The following is a 17,059-nucleotide window of genomic DNA, read 5'->3' on the forward strand; positions in this document are numbered from 1 at the left end:
AGTGAAGCATTGCCTGGTATTTATCTGTTCCACAAAGCCCAATGTTGTCCAAAAACTGCTAAAACACACATAAATAAGCCACACTGTTGCACTGGGTGACATTAATGAACATGGGTACTGTAGTTTATTTTGAGTAAATCCAACAAACACCGTCCTGCTGCTGTAAATACAGACTAGAGAAACAAATGTGTGTTAATACGCCACTAAAAATAGTCCCCAACGAAAGCACTATTTACTTCTGTTTGAGTAATATTTGCTAAAAACAATGCCCACCTGCTTTAGGAAACTATTTGGCCTTTTTTTTTTTTTTTTTAAATTAAACTTTATATTTGTGACTTGTTTTTAAAGATTCATGTTTTCAGACAACACATTCTCATCCCAACTCGTCACATACTGACACTTTGTCAGACCCCTTGGCGTCCGTTTTTGGTCACAGTTAACACATGCTTAACGTTGTGAATCAAACTAAAACACTTGCTTAGGTTTATGCAACAAAATCACTTAGTTAGGTTTAGGAAAAACAACATGGTTGGGCTTAAAACAACTTTGTTTACAGTGAAAATGTGATTGACGTTGTGAACACGGGACACAAACGAACAGCTGATTGAAACGTGAAAGTGAAAACTTAACGCATGGGACACCAACAGTAGTCTCCTGGATGAAAATCTAGTGTTTGTTGGACCCATCCACCTCTCCTCCTGCCCGCCCTTTATGTCTCTTTTGCTACACCACCACAGCACTTTCTCTGAGTGTTTACATGGTAGTTAATGGAAAGCCCAGTTCGTCTCATACAGGCGCTAAAGGGTGCCTTGTGCGGCGGTATCGAACGATGACGGCCATGACAATGCGTCGGTATTTGACGCCCTGGGAATGAGAACGGGCTGCTTCAGTAAGAACCAATGTGCTTGGACTGAGTGCTACAAATTGGATTGTAAAGTATCTGGTTTTTATCTGATTATCTAAGTATCTGATTTATTGACAGTTAGAAAACTATTGCTCAAGGCTATAACATCACTCCTCATACCGCTTTGCATAGATCACTTTAAAGGTCAAGAAGTCTGCAGAAGAGGAATATATAATATAATATAACTCTTGTTTTGTTAGATGGATTGCAGTAAAATAAAAGGTTGAGTGGGTTATCTCAGGGCAGAGTAACAAACTATAAAACACACTCGAGGTTCCACTTTTACCTTCTGCAGCGCTGAACACACCAATGAATGCCTTCACTCTAAGTGATGCCTTGTGCATCACAATTACCCACACACAGCCCCGCATCAGACCGTGAGTTGACTTTTATGTTCATGTGAATGTGGGCCACAGCAGCAGCCGATGACAGCTTAATTCGAGGGCTGGGCCCCCCCTGCTGAGGCCCACCGTTTGTGTGAGCTGACAGACGGAGATCAGACCGAAGAGAGACGAGTGGGAACCCTCCGAGTACGCTCAGGTTTCTGGGCGCCGTGAAAAGATTTGTCCAGGCCATTCAGATCTGACGGAGTTTCCCATGTTCGGCACTGCAGCGGGGGTTTTTGTCAAAGTGTTCGGATAATGAGTCCCTCTATCTTTCTCATCTGTGCACACACAACAGATACAAGCGAGGCTGATGTTGTGTTTAGTTTAGGTCCCTGTTGCCACCAAAAACTACACGCCTCAGTGTTGAACTTTTCTCTCGTCACATACCAGAAGAAGAGGGGGTCCATCCAATTACTTTGGAAAAGGCAGGAAACAGGTAAACAGGTGTAGAAAAAAGAGAAGTGGGGATGAAATGAGCTGGAAAGAGGGGTGACCTCAGTTTAAAAGGGGTTGGGTAAAAGAGGTTTTGAGCCAACATGAGCGGCTGAGGTAAAAGGGGGCAGAGGGAGCAGGATAAGAAGGATTAAGGGACCTGAGGAAAGACGGTTGTACTACTTTGATAGAGGTCAGAGCGTGCAGCAGTCGAGGAAACAAGCGAGGCTTTGCGGGGACATTGTTTTTGAACATCTAATTTTGAGATAAGTGCTGTTTTCTTTACACTTACCTGAGGAATGTGGTTAATGCAATGTTGACCTTCTGAAGATGACAGTGGGCAAACCTCTCTCAGGTGCGGAAATGACACGAATGTGCCTCGTCTTCCTGCTGATGAGTAACGCCGCTTCGGTCTCCACGCAGTTTAATGGGTACAACTGTGACGCCAGCTACCACAGCAGGTTTCCTGGTGAGAATACTATCATGTAATAGCTTTTCTCTTTACAATCCAGACACGCTTCTGCCTGCAGGGGTGGAACACAGGTACAACTTTAATGCAAGGTTTATAACACGCCGTGATGTAGTTGTAAGCAAATATGAGGACATTTTCAAAGTGTTTGTTAATATACTTGTCATCAATTATAACTCCTCCTAAGAAGCGTCTATAACTGGTGTATAAACAATTAATAAATACTTAGTAATACAGTATAACACGTGATATGATTACACACATGAACAGAGCTTTCAGTGTGATTTAAATTATTTATTAACTGTATAATGTACAAAATGTTTATGAATGAATTTATAACTTATGAAGACAACTTATTATATGATTACAATTATGTTATATTACATCATCATGCATTCATTAACTGGTGATACCAGAGTTTTAAAGGAAGAGTTGTAATTTTTGATAACTATGTAAATAAATAGAAAAATGTTCTTATATCTGTTTACAATTACATTATAATGTGTTTTAAACCATTTATTAATGGGGTCTATATTGATAATAAATGCCAAATTGGACAGTTAAAACTGGGAAAAGTTAAAAATTGGAAGTGCAATTTACTCACGTACGTTTCTTAAGTAGCCTACAATTTTAATGGTACTTCTTGTACTTTATTCTTATGTTTGGCAGCTTTATATGCTGTAAATAGTGTACTTTCTACTTTAATATATTTAATCTGATGGTTTAGATCAAAACAAATAGTAAGATACAAATTTTATATCTTGTTATACATTTAACTACCAAATTAGCTCCACTTGAACTAGCTACAGCATTAAAATGATACTTATCAATGAGGGGGAAATTATGTACGAGTACATTACTTTTGATACTTAAAGTATATTTTTCTGATAAAGTAAAATTGTTTTACTATTGAAGACACTGAGATCATGTCCTCCTACACAGTTTCATAGAAATAATTGAACAGCTACCTGAATAGCTAGAATGTAAATTAAATAAATTAAATAATATTTTAGAGACTTTATTTTGTGCACCTAAAATCCTTCCTACCACCCTAAAGCGGATAGACAAAATAACATAAACAGAACAAACTTGGAAGCAACTAAATATCACCCACTATATAAAATAGGTTGAAAACTTTCTTATGGATGTTTCTGTAATTTGGGTGATTTGAGCTTCATTAGTTGTCTCATATTGATTTGAAAATTCACATTGTGCTGATTGTCAAACCTCTTTTATAGCTGGTGAATACAGGTAAGTGGATTTCAGCCTTACTTGTCTCACATTGAGCAGTGGTTGTAATTAAGTTACTACGGATTTAAAGATTTGTTTTCCCCACAGTATCCAAGTAACAGGTCCTACTGGGTTTCAATCCCACCATCTAATCAGGCACTATTTTCCTTCTGAGATGTCAGATTAATGCTTGTAGGATGGTGAGGCAGCAGTGCTCTCGGCTGCTGTGCCTGATTCGACTGTTATCAGGCCATTAAATAGGTGTTATCAGTCGCTATAAGCACCATAGATGTGGAACAGTAGGGGCCTACTACAAAGTAAAAGTGAAAAATGTAACACGTTCTAATGTTTAGGCAACACAACTACAACTTCTTTAGGGAAAAAAACATTGTTTTGGCTTAAAATAAGTAAGTTTGAAAAGTGAAAGTGAAACTTAACGCTTGTGAACACAAACCCTGTGTCGTGTTCCTCCATCAACCCCAACCTCCACCCCATAGGAGTTTCACGCTGTCTATACTACAGCACCTAATTTAATAACATGTGATAGCTGTTTAGGACTCATAAATGTATCTGCAAACAAGTGACAACCATTAGGGAAACAGTGCTCGCAAATTGCTTTTGTGAAACGTTCTTTTAAGCGTTAACACTTCTTCCTCTGTCCCTCCAGGTGAGCGGGACATCAGTGTGTACTGCGGGGTTCAGACCATCACCTTGAAGATCAACTTCTGCCCCGTGCTCTTCTCCGGCTACACCGACGCAGATTTGGCCCTGAACGGTCACCACAGCGACTCCCAATGTCGTGGCTTCGTCAACAACAATACCTTCCCCACAGCGGTCCTGTTCAGCATCAGCCTCAGCACTCTGGAGGCCTGCGGTAACAGCCTGGTGGTAAAGAACACACCAACACGAGCACATGGTGTTAATATAATCAATAAGCAGCTTCATCGTGTTGTTTATTGACTCGAGAGAAAGCAAAGTGATGTGACTGAGATGTCTCTCTCTGCAGGTCAGCACAGCCTACGGGGCCAATGCCTATGGGAACATGTCTCTGGTACAAATTGGGAATGTCTCAGGCTATATCGACACCCCTGACCCGCCAGCTATAATCAGCTACCTGCCCGGTTTGTTGTATAAATTCAGCTGCAGCTACCCACTGGAGTACCTGGTCAATAACTCCCAGCTGGCATCGTAAGTTGCTGCCAAACAAAATCATGTCCAAAAGACAGCTTGACTTTCAGAAGTTACTCAGTGGATTTTGCATTAAGATTTATTCATTTAATTAGGAATTAATTAAGATTTGTTTATTGTTCTCCTAAACTGTGGTGACAATTAAGCGTCTGGTTTAAAAGCCTGAGTGGGTTTGTGTCTTATGGTATTCTGAGAACCATTCATTTTAGAATATGCATATTTTCCTTAATGACTTTAATGCTAATTCACATGCAAATACACCTCTAAATGTTCAGCCGCATAAAGCAATTGAAATAAATGTGTTGAATCTATTCACAGCTCCTCTGCTGCCGTAGCAGTCAAGGACAGCAACGGCACATTTGTGAGCACGTTGAGTATGATCCTGTACAACGTGAGTACATAGCTTTGTCCAGCCTTTAATATGCAATCATTTCCATTGCAATGCATTCACTTTGAAGCTTTGGATTAGGAGGGATATCTTTTTAATGTTCATAATCTTTGAATCAAGTTAGTGGTGAATCTGTTGTATGTAACAGTTAGCCAGTTAGGAGGCTAACTGAAATATCACCAGGTTTATCCTTACATATTTAATTTACTGTCAACATATCCCATGAAAAGATCAGAACCAACAATGAATTTAATGTTTTTTTCATTACAATGAACCTGGGCACTGTGGTTTATTTTGAGTCAATCCTGGCTGCTGCAAATTCTCACTAGAGCACCAAATGTGTATTAATCCGCCACTGAAAATAGTCCCCAACAAATGCAGCATCTATTCCTGTTTGAATGACGCTTGCTAAAAACTATAGTGCCCAGCTGTTTTAGGGAATTAATATGCCTTTTTAAAACATGTAAGTATATTTTAGTGATGTGTTTTTAAAGAGTTACATCTCAATAGGAACAAGCGGGGCTGAGAGCCACAAACAAGCAGAAAGTAGTGAGAGACGGTCTAAAACATTGTTGGTTTTCATCTTTTCAGGGGATTTATTGCCAATAACCAAAATATAGAATATCACCAGCCTTATCATTTAAAAACTCATTATTTCAGGACTATTTTTTAATTGATAGATGACTATTTCAGGATTATTTCATTTAATTTCAATTTTCCTATTTCATCTTTTGAGTGGAAAAACTAACCTTTTTCTTTTTCTCTTGACTTTTACTTTTTTCAACACAGGATTCAACATACAATCAACCTCTCTCTATTCCAATGGCTGGATTGGCTCTGAAAACCAGAGTATTTGCTGCTGTAAAAGCCACAAACTTAGACAAACGGTAAGAAATAACCGATTATTCACTATTGAATATTGATTTTCTCCTAAGAAGTCTTAAATATTGCTCATATAGCAGACTTTTTTCCCATTACAAGAACAACTTCAGCAAAGCAAAGGTGATATTTTGGTCAATCACAGCATCTTTCCCACCATAATTTTTACAGATTTAGTCCTTTTTTTTCTATGGTTTGCCGACATTCATTATGCCATTATGTTATTATTCTACATGAAGGCGCCAGTCTGCAGCAGAGAAAGCCCTGATCTGTGTTTTCCCATGTGCAGTTAGATCTCTATCCTCCATCCCGTCTCACAGTTTTGTCCCTCTGCAGGTGGAACATCTTGATGGACTACTGTTACACAACCCCCTCAGGGAATCCTAATGATGAACTCCGCTATGACCTTTTCTTTGGGTAATCTTTTTTTTTTTCCTCATCAAGATGATGACTTGATAAAACACAAAAGGGAGTCATTACCCATTCAGGCTGTCCAAAGGGCTTATCCCTTATGAATGCTACTTCTTTTTTTTCTCTCTCAAAGAGTGCTTAAGCATAAATCTAGATGTCAAATCTGTCATTTTCAGTGTGTGCATGTACATATGTGTGTATCTGTGTGTTCTTCTCTTTTGACTCAGCTGCTACAAAGACCCACAGACGACAGTTTTCGAGAATGGGAAGAGTCAGATGGGACGTTTTTCCTTTGAGGTTTTCCGTTTTGTTAAACACAGACACCAGAAGATGTCGATTGTGTTTCTGCACTGCGTCACCAAGCTTTGCCGGGCAGACGACTGCATCATGCTCATACCGGTAAGTGTAAAAAATCATGTTTGTGTCTCCTGACCTCAATGAGGACTGAGATCTGATGATGTGATTTGCAGATTTGTGGGCGACGGCGCAGGCGGAGTGAAGAGCAGAGCCTTGATTCCCTGCCAGCGGCATCTGGGAACGCCGTCATCACCGCTGGACCAATCATCACCAGGAGTGGTATGACCAATAAACTGACTCTTAAAGGAATAGTTAGACATTTTGGGAAGTAAGTGTATTCGTTTTCTTGTTGAGCGTTAGATAAGATTGATACCAGTCACCATTAAATATGAAGCTCTCGCCAGCAGCCAATTAAGTTAGCTTTGTATATAACTCATTAAAACGTGACTAATTAACTTGTTATATCTTGTTTGTTTAATTTGTACAAAACAAAACAAAACAAAACACGAAGAATAAAAGCTTTAGAGGGGCTGGTAGGTGGATTTTTAGAAAGATTGGAAATGGGGAAACCGCTAGCCTGGTTAGTCTCTCACATAATCTTCTGTACAAACTTTTACACATACATACATACATACATACATACATTTTTACACTTTGGTTTCTGTACAGATTAAAGAAACCTGATATAACATGTTAATTCATGAGCTTTAGGGGTGCTAATAGACAGATTGTGTTACCTCTGGACAGAGCCATGCTGACTGTTTCCCTTGTTTCCAGTCTTTATGCTAAGCTAAGCGAACTGTCTCCGAGTTACAACTTTATATTTAACCGACAAATATGAGAGTGGTATCAATCTTCTTGTCTAGCTCTCAGCAAAAAAACAAAGCATATTTCCCAAAATGTTGAACTATTCCTTTAATATTTAGATAAATGTCGTAGATCAATATATCCACAAAAACATTTAAGATTGAATTATCTGTAAAAATGATTCTAATAAACACTTTTTAAAATTTGTTTTTTTAGATGAAACTCCTGTCAACAACTCCCAACTTGGTAAGCTCCCTTATGCAATGTTACAAAACAGAAAAAAGGTTTAAAACCTCACCCATGACTACGTCCTGGGATACGGTAGGCTAACTGTTAGCAGATAGGCTTACACATGGAAATTGATGATTTAAGGCAACAATAAAAAAAGTTCCACTTGTCTTTCTGAAAGTAAAAGAAACAAACTTGGATCATGTAAGCCCTCGTCAAAGAACGTGTCTGTTTCAAGTTTCTGCTTTTCTTCACCTTTCTTACCTCCCCCAGCATCTGGTGACCCCTCCCAGCCCATGAACCCGGTGACCAGTGCTCTGGTTTCAGGCGTGGTCATCCTGGGTGGGGTCAGTGTGGGCTTCCTCCTGCTGTCGCTGCGCCTCCTGCAGAAGTCCCGCCTCCCAACAACCACAGCCTCAGGTGTTTGGAACCCCACCTTTAAATGAACAAACATCTGTATATAATGACATCTGGGTAATGACACTATGTGCAGAATGTGTACACATGTTGAGTACACAAACTGTGTACATGTACGCTTCCCTTTGTACACACATTATTAAATGTGTATATTTTATTGTTGTAGGTGTTGTGTATTTATTGCCTTCAGTACCTCATTATTCTTGTTATTCATTGTCATGTTGTGTTTACAGAAGTTTTACACTCATAACTACGATGCAAATGGAAAAACGTTAATCTTTAGAAGTTGTAATAAAAGATTGCATCAGAAATATTCCCTTTCTTTCTTTGATGTGAGCCAAATAGTCGGTCTTCAAAGACAAAAGTCAAAGACAAAGTTTATGAAGTGGGTTAATAAAAAATAAAGATTAGCGTGAAACCAAAATTTAAACCATTATCACAAAAAAGTTCATTGTTATATGTTTTTTTAATTATTGTTTTTACAGTCACATTTTATAGCATGTATAGCATTACAACCCCCTACAATGTTAAAAACCAACACATAAGCATCGTGCAGTGTTTTGAAATCAAGAAAGTAGATTTATTGTTGAATGTTTGAATTCAGTTTAAAGCTTTCTGCTGCATTATCAAGTTTAAAAAATATGTTTGGGATGTAGAATGTGCATACTTTATACAGGAATATTTCAACATATTAGGAAATACGCCTCACTTTCTTGCAGAGAAAGATGAAAAGATTGATACCACTCTCATGTTTGTCTGTTAGCTAACTATCTGTAATGGTTAGCTTAGCTTAGTTAAGCGTAAAGACGGACTGTTAACCATTGGAGATGTTTAGCTAACTTACAAACATGAGAGTAGTATCAGTCTCCTCATCTAACTCTCAGCAAGAAAGCAACTGAGAATATTTCCGATGTTGATCTATTCCTTTAAATAACTATCAAGATCTAGATCAGTTGAAAAAAACAATCTCAGCATCCGTGCTGGAATAAATACTGTATGGGATGATTAATGTAACAGGTTGCTTTATATACACTAATGCACAAATTCCTTTAACGTATTAACACAACTTGCGATATTCAAGTTGTAGTGGGCTCAGTTTTGAAGCTACAGTGAAGATACTGTTATCATATGAAACTAGGAGTCCATTGGTACCAACCATGTCATACTAGCTTGTCGCGAAGGAGGGTAAATAACGCTCCAAACTTACGCTAAATTTTGACGAGGAAAAACTGTCATGGCCATTTTCAAACTGGTCTCTTGACCTCTGACCTCAAGATATGTGAATGAAAATGGGTTCTATGGGTACCCACGAGTCTCCCCTTTACAGACATGCCCACTTTATGATAATCACATGCAGTTTGGGGCAAATCATAGTCAAGTCAGCACACTGACACACTGACAGCTGTTGTTGCCTGTTGGGCTGCAGTTTGCCATGTTATGATTTGAGCATATTTTTTATGCTAAATGTAGTACCTGTGAGGGTTTCTGGACAATATTTGTCATTGGTTTGTGTTGTTAATTGATTTCCAATAATAAATATATACATATTTGCCCACTCCCATGTTGATAAGAGTATTAAATACTTGACAAATTTCCCTTTAAGGTACATTTTGAATAGATACAAAATGTGTGATTAATCTCAATTAACTAACTGATTAACTGTGAAAAACCCCAGTGTGTATTTAAACAATAAAAATATATAATTTACAGGTACAAAAAAGATAAAGCTTGGCTCAAAAAAAGTTTTAATGATACATGGTTTTCACATGGCAACAACCATACTTGATATCAATATAATATAATTGTATAATATCAGTAAACACAACCTACCATCTCCTAATGGCTGGCTGCCCAATGACACTCATTTGTTCTGTGGGTAATAAATAATTCTTTAAACAGGTTTCATGCCATTTCCTCCATGATTTATATGTCTGCTATCAGTTTACTCATTCCTCTTTAATATTGACACACATCTGTGAAAGTTTTCAAAATGTCACGGCCTCGTTGGTGTCCAATCTCCAGGAAAATGAGCAAAATACTAAACACCTCCAGAGCTCATTTGATGACTGCCAGAATTAATCTTTCAATTTTTCGCCGTATTGATTTTCTTTTCCGATGACCTATATAAATGTCTGTTGGCGGCAGTTGCGTCTCACGTGTCTGACTCCGCGGCTGTTTTCGTGACCTGCACGACTCTGCTGCATTCACCGCTCTTTATCACTCTAATCCTTCATTTCAACAGCCATTTTGTGATGTATTCATCGTCCACAATGGCCACAGATAACTGAAATGAGAGGAATAAATGCTATCATCCCCCCTCTCAGTTTACTACCAGCGATAATTGATTCCTTCTCCCGAAATGGAAATGAAGCTGGGATTTGGCTTTGAATGCTGAAGCCAAGTTCAGGCGAGTCAACACCAAAGAAAACGTATTATTCAAAGACATGAGGAATATATATATGAAGGTGTGTGTGGCTGAGAGGACAGAAGGACTCATGTTTAGGTGCAGATGTCATGACAATAATAACGTGTCCTGTATTTGATCGTGTGGACAAAACGAAGACGCCCATCCTTCAACTTGACCCCAATCAGAGCTTTCTCTTCCCAGGTGGCTCACCTGACAAGATCGGGTTTCCAACTGTCCTCTTCAATCAGTCAAACCTCAACATTAATCTAATAAATTAATAAATGATGTCTAAATGAAGGGGAATGTCTACTCTTCGAATACAAATATTCGTAACGTAAATGCTATTCACACTTCAAAAAATAAGAAATTCACAAGGTACTTGATAGGAACCTGATAAATGTGAGTCACATGTCTGAATAAGTCAGTCTGAGTAACATGTTTGTTGATGATAGCGTGTCACGAAATTATGAGCATCAAAAGCCATCGTATAAAAGGTCTTTTGTGCCAATTCGTTACATTAAGGGTCATCCAGGATACATTAATCCACCAAACACCTCAGAAGACAACAGGTCCTCTTCTCTCTATTATGCGTGAGGCCCCAGGTGAATAGAAACCATACATACTTTTACTTGATTATGTTTCATATTAGCAGGCGAAGGGGGCTGCATTTCCCACACAAAGTCACAAAGACGTATATGGACATTGTTTAGGCATGTAACTTTGAAGGGGACTGTGTTGGGTTTCATCATTTGCCTCCAGGAGAGGACCTCAGCCAGGATTGTTTACGCAAACTGAAGCAGCCCCACCAAAGTGGCATTGACCCCGTTTCCATCCAATCCCAAAACAGCGTTGTGACCACACGACGGTCACGCTCACCATATATAAAACAGTCCACTGCTCTCTTATCCTAAACCTACAAAGAGACTGAGGAGGTAATACCCAAGAGGCAAGCAAAGTTTCCTTGATTGGCAGCTCTGGATTAAGCATCTAAATGTGGACCTATATTGTTTAAAACGGCCTCACTGGACTTCTGCATTGTGCTGGATTCATTAGGATTTTTCTGTGTGTGACGTCTGTGTGTTTGCCTCAGCTTTTTCACAGAGGGCTGAGCAGTGAGATGGCTTTATTCAGCGTCCTCATCCTGACCTCCTTGTGTATTGCGGGCCGAGAGGCCCTCAGCATATCTGACTGCGGAGCGCTTGCCAGAAGACCAGGTACAATGAGCGTGACCTTCAATCTCACTTATTTGTTTTGGATTGAAGGGGTCATATAGATTAGTTCAAATGTAAACCTCTGGGGAGGCCGTATTGATTTTAGTTCACTCCAGATATTTAATTACCACACTTGAAAGAGTGTTAATTGCACTGGTGTTTACAGAAGAAATGTAGATGTTGAAACAATAATGAAATATTTATGATCTTATTTACTGTGCAACTATTTATTTCATATATATTTGGGATTTTAAAATGTATTTTTAATATGAAATTGCAAGCTTTTCTATGATATTTGTCCATCCATTTTCACAACAAAGTTCTTCCATCTGAATGTTGCATGTTGAATAGCAGTTTGGATGAGCATGATTCCATTAAATTATTATTAAAATGAATCAATAACGATGTCATTTATCAGAATACACTGATATTGCCGTGGTGTGCGGCACATCTGCCATCAAACTGGCGATTCAAATCTGCCCGGTTGTCTACACCGGATACAACGCGAGCTTGCTGATCCTCAATCACATCCGGGACAATGTGGACTGTCAGGGGACGCTGGACAGCTCGGTGACACCTCCTGTGCTGAGGTTCAGCTTCCCCATCAGACAGGGAAACGCCTGCGGGAGCAACTTCTTGGTGAGTATGGCATCAATGAAATGTCCTGATTTGGAGTCATGAGGGATGGTGGTGATGTGACTTGTCAACCTTTAGCTGAGGAGAGCAGATTTAGGAAGTCGAAAGGGTATCTGAGTGTTGTGTTTTGTGCAAGAAGAAGTGAAAAAGAGGGTCGAAATGAGAGGATTTCAGTCGCTTTTGACTTAATTTAACACAGACACATGCAATCCCACAACTTTCCTTTTTCTGAGGAGAATGAGAAAGTTGTTCCACTTTCTCGCTGTGATTTCATCACCGCCGCCTGCTGTGCCAGAGACATTGGCCAGCATTTATTTTTAAGCATTTCTTAAATAATCATGCCTTCCATTAAATAATTCCTCAGACCACGAGCGCGCCAGGGACGGGCATATTCTCCGACTTCTCTGACATCCAGAAGGTCAACGTCAGCGGGGTGGTCCGGTCCTTCGACACCACCACCGGGACGATCACCTACAACGCAGAGCTCAAGTACTACTATTCATGTGCTTACCCACTGGAGTATCTCGTCAACAACACCCAGGCGGAAGTGTAAGTGCACAGTTAGAATATGTGGGTTAAGAAATACATTAACACTTCTAACATTTCACTTGTGTGCCGAGTGTGATCTCATTCCTTTCTTCCTCGTAGGTCATCCTCCTCCATTGCGGTGAGGGACAAGAATGGGAGCTTCATCAGCACCCTCAGCATGGCTTTGTACCAGGTGCCACCCTACACCTTTCACACCAACTACACCTGTCCTCATTTCCGCCTAGCACCGACGTAAACTGATTAATCTTACGTAAGAGCTTGTATAATGTTTTGTACCCTCTCTTCCTTTGCCAGGATAAAAGTTACACCAAACCCCTCGTCCTGCCAGCTCTGGGTGTGGAACTGAGAACAGACATCTTCGTGCAGGTGGTTGCATCCAACCTGACATCACAGTAAGAACCATTAACATTATACACGACACCTGCAGCTTCTTCTCTGTCTGGTTCAGACCTGGACCTATATTTATTAAACGTCTAAGGGTTACACTTAAGTAAAGGTGGAAAGGAAATAAGTACATTTACTTAAGTACAATTTTGAGATACTTTACTTTATGCTTCTTTGCACTTCTACTCCACTACTTTTCCGGGGGGAAATGTTTTACTTTGCACTCACCTACATTTATCTGACAACTAGTTACTTTTCAGATTAAGATTGTATGTAAAAAAACAAAAACAAAAACAAAATGCATTATTAAAAGACCAGCTGTGAACCAGATGTTCCCAAGATTTTGGGGTTGTGGATTTACCCTATTTACCCTGTTATCTGCCATATTGCTCATTAAAAAAAAGTATCCTTATATTTTACTTAGTTCTGAAAAATATGATTTTAATTCAAAAGAAATGTATATTTTATTTGTGTGGAATCCTTAATACCTCCATTACCAATTAAGATGTCAAATGAACAACAACATAACAACAATAAGAAGAAGAAACTGGCTGAAATGGAAACAAAAAGAAAACAAAATTGAAGCAGGAAAGAAATTCCTGCTGTAGATGAGTACATTAGAGAAATCATAAGGAGAGTTCAGTAACACATTTACAAGTGCGGACTTTTTGTAAATGCCAAAAGTGATTGTAAACAAAATCAATGGCAGCTTTATTCTCGTTGTTTGCGCAGCTGAAAAGTAATAGGCTAAAACTATCTTATTCTGAGTTGTACATATTGCTTCAGCTATGACCAATGACACTTTTTACATTCACTCCAAAACATATCTCAGTAGGAGTGTTCTCACTTCTGTCGCTGTACTGCAGTCATCTGGGATCTACTCTTAACCCTCTGAGACCAATGGGATAGTGGGGAATCCCAAACGACTTTACTGTCTTTCAGAGGCTGTAGCAGGTTCAGTTTTAGAGAGAGCTATAGAGTGAAGATACAGATATCATATGACACTAAAGAATCCATTGGCACCAACCATGTCATGCTAGTTTGTCGGGAAGGAGGCTAAATAACGTTCCAGAGTTATGTTAGTTTTGGCAAGAAAAAACTGGCATGGCCATTTTCAAAGCGGTCCCTTGACCTCTGACCTCAAGATATGTGAATGAAAATGGGTTCTATGGGTACCCAGGAGTCTCCCCTTCACTGACATGCCCACTTTATGATAATCACATTCAGTTTGGGGTAAAAACCATGCCCTCTCCAACTGTGTCTTGTTAGATTGTAAATTTTAGGATTCCACCTGTGACCTGGAGTCTCTGACTCGGTGCTGTGGACCTTATTCTTTCTCCACAGGTACTTTGTTCTTCTGGACCGGTGCTACGCCTCGGTGAATCCGCAGCCCTTCAACTCCACCATCTTTAATCTTTTTGTCTCGTAAGTCCCTAAAAATATTCTGTAAAGAAAGTATTAAGCCTCCTACTTTTTGTAACTTTCGAATTTCTTCCAGTCCTTAAAGGCTTTATAATGGGATCTGTCTCTCGGCCCAGCAGTTTAAATTTAAACTTTTACACATATCTACAGGTTTTCCTCTCTTCCTCGCAATAAGTGCACCGCAGCTACCTCTAAATCCAAAGGGAGCCCTCGTCTTGATTTCATCTCCCTTCCTTTCTATCATTAATACACTGCCTGTATGTATCCGTGTGATGTGCAAATGGGGCACTTGTGAGGTTCGCCTTCTATTGAAAGGTGCTCCGTAGATCAGCTCACCACCATTCTGGAGAACGGGGATAGCCAAAAGGCACGCTTCTTCTTCCCGGCGTTCCGCTTCATCGAGCAGCAGAATGAGACCATCTCCACCTACTATCTGCACTGCATCACTCGACTCTGTGAGCGCAGCACCTGCAGCACCTTCAAGGTGGGGAGGCGCTGCTTGCATTTCAATCAGAAATCTCCAATTCCTGCCGGATCACAAGCTCATGTCTCTCCATCTGGTTTGATCCACAGCAATGCAACAGGAAGAGGAGGAGCGTGGGGTCCATGGTTGTCCAGGAGAGCATCACTGAGCCGTCTGTGCTCACAGTGGCTATAAAGACCAAGACAGAGAACTGTATGTCCCCCCATGTGTCTTTCTTAAATACGCTTATTCGCTTTCTTGCTGAGAGTTAGATATGAAGATTGACACCACTCTCAAGTGTGTAGACTAAATATGAAGCTATAGCCTGCAGCCAGTTAGTTTAGCATAACAACTGGAAACAGCTCTGTCTAAATTGGTAACATCTACCAGGACCTCTAAAGCAAACAAACAAAGTGTAAAACTAATTCCTGGCTGGTTGCAGTGACTTCCTGGAGTTTTGTTTACACCCCGAGGTTGTCAGGCAGTCACTGCTCCCAGCACATAATCCCACATAGAAACCACAACATGTTGTTTTGACACAGGTTCTTTTTACGGATTAAACAAACAAGATTTAATATGTTAAGTAGTGAACATTAAAGGTGCTGATGGATTTTTTTTTTTTTTACTTTGGACACAGGCAGGCTAGATGTTCACCCTTGTTTCCAGACTTTATGCTAAGCTAAGCTAATTTTCTTTTGATATAACTCCTGCAAGAGAGCGAATAAGCAACTTTGTCTGAGACTTTCCTTATAGGTGACAAAATGTGCTTTTATAAAAAGGGCTAAAATAGAGAAAAAGAATATAAAATATAGAATAAAATGCAGAAAAAATAGATATATACATACATATTATACAAGAACATGTTGCGTCTGCTAGGCTACGTCACAAACATTGATTAAAAAGTTTAAATTAATCACATTAATGACCCCAAAAAGTTATCATCGAAACTACTAGACACTAAAAACTATTACTTAGGGAAAAATGTAAATAGAAAAAATAGTTTGACTCCAGTCCAGTCCCTGTAAAAGTGTTTGTTTTTGGCACATCACATCTCTCTATCCCTCTAGTAATTTAATTTATTTTCCCCAATATTTTGGCAAATATAACAATTCCCCCGTGATGAGATACTGACTCTTCCTGTCTGTCTGTCTTGCAGCAATTCAATCCAAAGAAGAGGGTAAGTATGTTATTTATTAACTTGACTGCCATGAGAACAGCCTTTCACAAAGATTTTTACTAATGAAATTTCCTCCAGAAATGAAAAGCAGCATAATGTATTCTGTTGTCTGCTGGACAAGAGCATCCCATAATGTCACTCTCATTTTGTACGCAGCGCTGTCTGATGGCAAGGGCGCGTCCGTTGGCCTGGGGATCGCCGTGGCCGCCCTCGTCGTGACGGGGGTTGCAGCCATTTTGATGGCGGCGACTTTTTATCGAAAGCTGAAGCGGCTAAGCTAGCAGCGGCTCACAATGTTAATGAACGGAGGTCAGCGCAGGCTAAATGACATAATGAGTTTGACAGGGTGACATTCACATTCACTGGTGGAGGTGCATAATGCATGTATGTAGGACTCTGCTCTGTACTGAATCAAACTATTGATTGGAGCACTTAATGCTTCTTTCCAATCCTTCACAGGCTGTTAGACATTATGGAGGGAGAAGTCTGAGTAATGCACCTATCATGATGCACTGCATGGTATAAAGGGAAGAAAGAAAGAAATTCAGTTGTCATCTTAAAGGAATAGTTCGACATTTTGGGGAAATACACTTATTTGCTTTCTCCAGGAAGTTACTGGTAGATAGTCTGGGACATAACTGGCGAATTCTCAATTTTACACTTTGGTTTTTCTGTGAATTAAACCAACAACATGTAACGTGTTATTTGGGGAGCTTTAGAGGTGCTTTGTTAGAACCAGGCTAGCTGTTTCCCTCTGTTTCCAGTGTTTATGCT

General features: G+C 39.6%; 2 protein-coding genes across 2 annotated transcripts; both read left to right on the plus strand.

The window, feature by feature from the left end:
- The first annotated feature begins 2,020 nt into the window (after nucleotides 1-2,020).
- On the plus strand, nucleotides 2,021-8,200 carry LOC119491916 (zona pellucida-like domain-containing protein 1). The gene is made up of 10 exons (XM_037776180.1): nucleotides 2,021-2,191; nucleotides 4,089-4,309; nucleotides 4,428-4,609; nucleotides 4,928-5,000; nucleotides 5,787-5,884; nucleotides 6,213-6,293; nucleotides 6,515-6,686; nucleotides 6,758-6,863; nucleotides 7,608-7,637; nucleotides 7,893-8,200. Exons 1-10 carry the CDS (start codon nucleotides 2,053-2,055, stop codon nucleotides 8,063-8,065), a joined length of 1,275 nt encoding a protein of 424 aa, XP_037632108.1. The 5' UTR covers nucleotides 2,021-2,052; the 3' UTR covers nucleotides 8,066-8,200.
- Nucleotides 8,201-11,560: 3,360 nt separating this feature from the next.
- On the plus strand, nucleotides 11,561-15,418 carry LOC119491550 (zona pellucida-like domain-containing protein 1). The gene is made up of 9 exons (XM_037775692.1): nucleotides 11,561-11,657; nucleotides 12,073-12,293; nucleotides 12,655-12,839; nucleotides 12,939-13,011; nucleotides 13,134-13,231; nucleotides 14,568-14,648; nucleotides 14,961-15,129; nucleotides 15,219-15,321; nucleotides 15,414-15,418. The coding sequence occupies exons 1-9, from the start codon at nucleotides 11,561-11,563 to the stop codon at nucleotides 15,416-15,418; spliced, it is 1,032 nt and encodes a 343-aa protein (XP_037631620.1).
- Nucleotides 15,419-17,059: the final 1,641 nt, after the last annotated feature.

The sequence above is a fragment of the Sebastes umbrosus genome, chromosome 7 (genome assembly GCF_015220745.1).
Source record: "Sebastes umbrosus isolate fSebUmb1 chromosome 7, fSebUmb1.pri, whole genome shotgun sequence".
NCBI lineage: Eukaryota > Metazoa > Chordata > Actinopteri > Perciformes > Sebastidae > Sebastes > Sebastes umbrosus.

What these genes read in the sequence shown, in the direction of transcription:
- LOC119491916 (XM_037776180.1), top strand. Translation starts at nt 2,053, where the DNA reads ATGACAGTGGGCAAACCTCTCTCAGGTGCGGAAATGACACGAATGTGC. An exon ending in AATAACTCCCAGCTGGCATC is followed by an intron (nt 4,610 to 4,927) that starts GTAAGTTGCTGC and finishes ATCTATTCACAG; the next exon opens with CTCCTCTGCTGCCGTAGCAG. An exon ending in TGTCAACAACTCCCAACTTG is followed by an intron (nt 7,638 to 7,892) that starts GTAAGCTCCCTT and finishes TACCTCCCCCAG; the next exon opens with CATCTGGTGACCCCTCCCAG.
- LOC119491550 (XM_037775692.1), top strand. Translation starts at nt 11,561, where the DNA reads ATGGCTTTATTCAGCGTCCTCATCCTGACCTCCTTGTGTATTGCGGGC. An exon ending in AACAACACCCAGGCGGAAGT is followed by an intron (nt 12,840 to 12,938) that starts GTAAGTGCACAG and finishes TCTTCCTCGTAG; the next exon opens with GTCATCCTCCTCCATTGCGG. An exon ending in GCATCCAACCTGACATCACA is followed by an intron (nt 13,232 to 14,567) that starts GTAAGAACCATT and finishes CTTTCTCCACAG; the next exon opens with GTACTTTGTTCTTCTGGACC.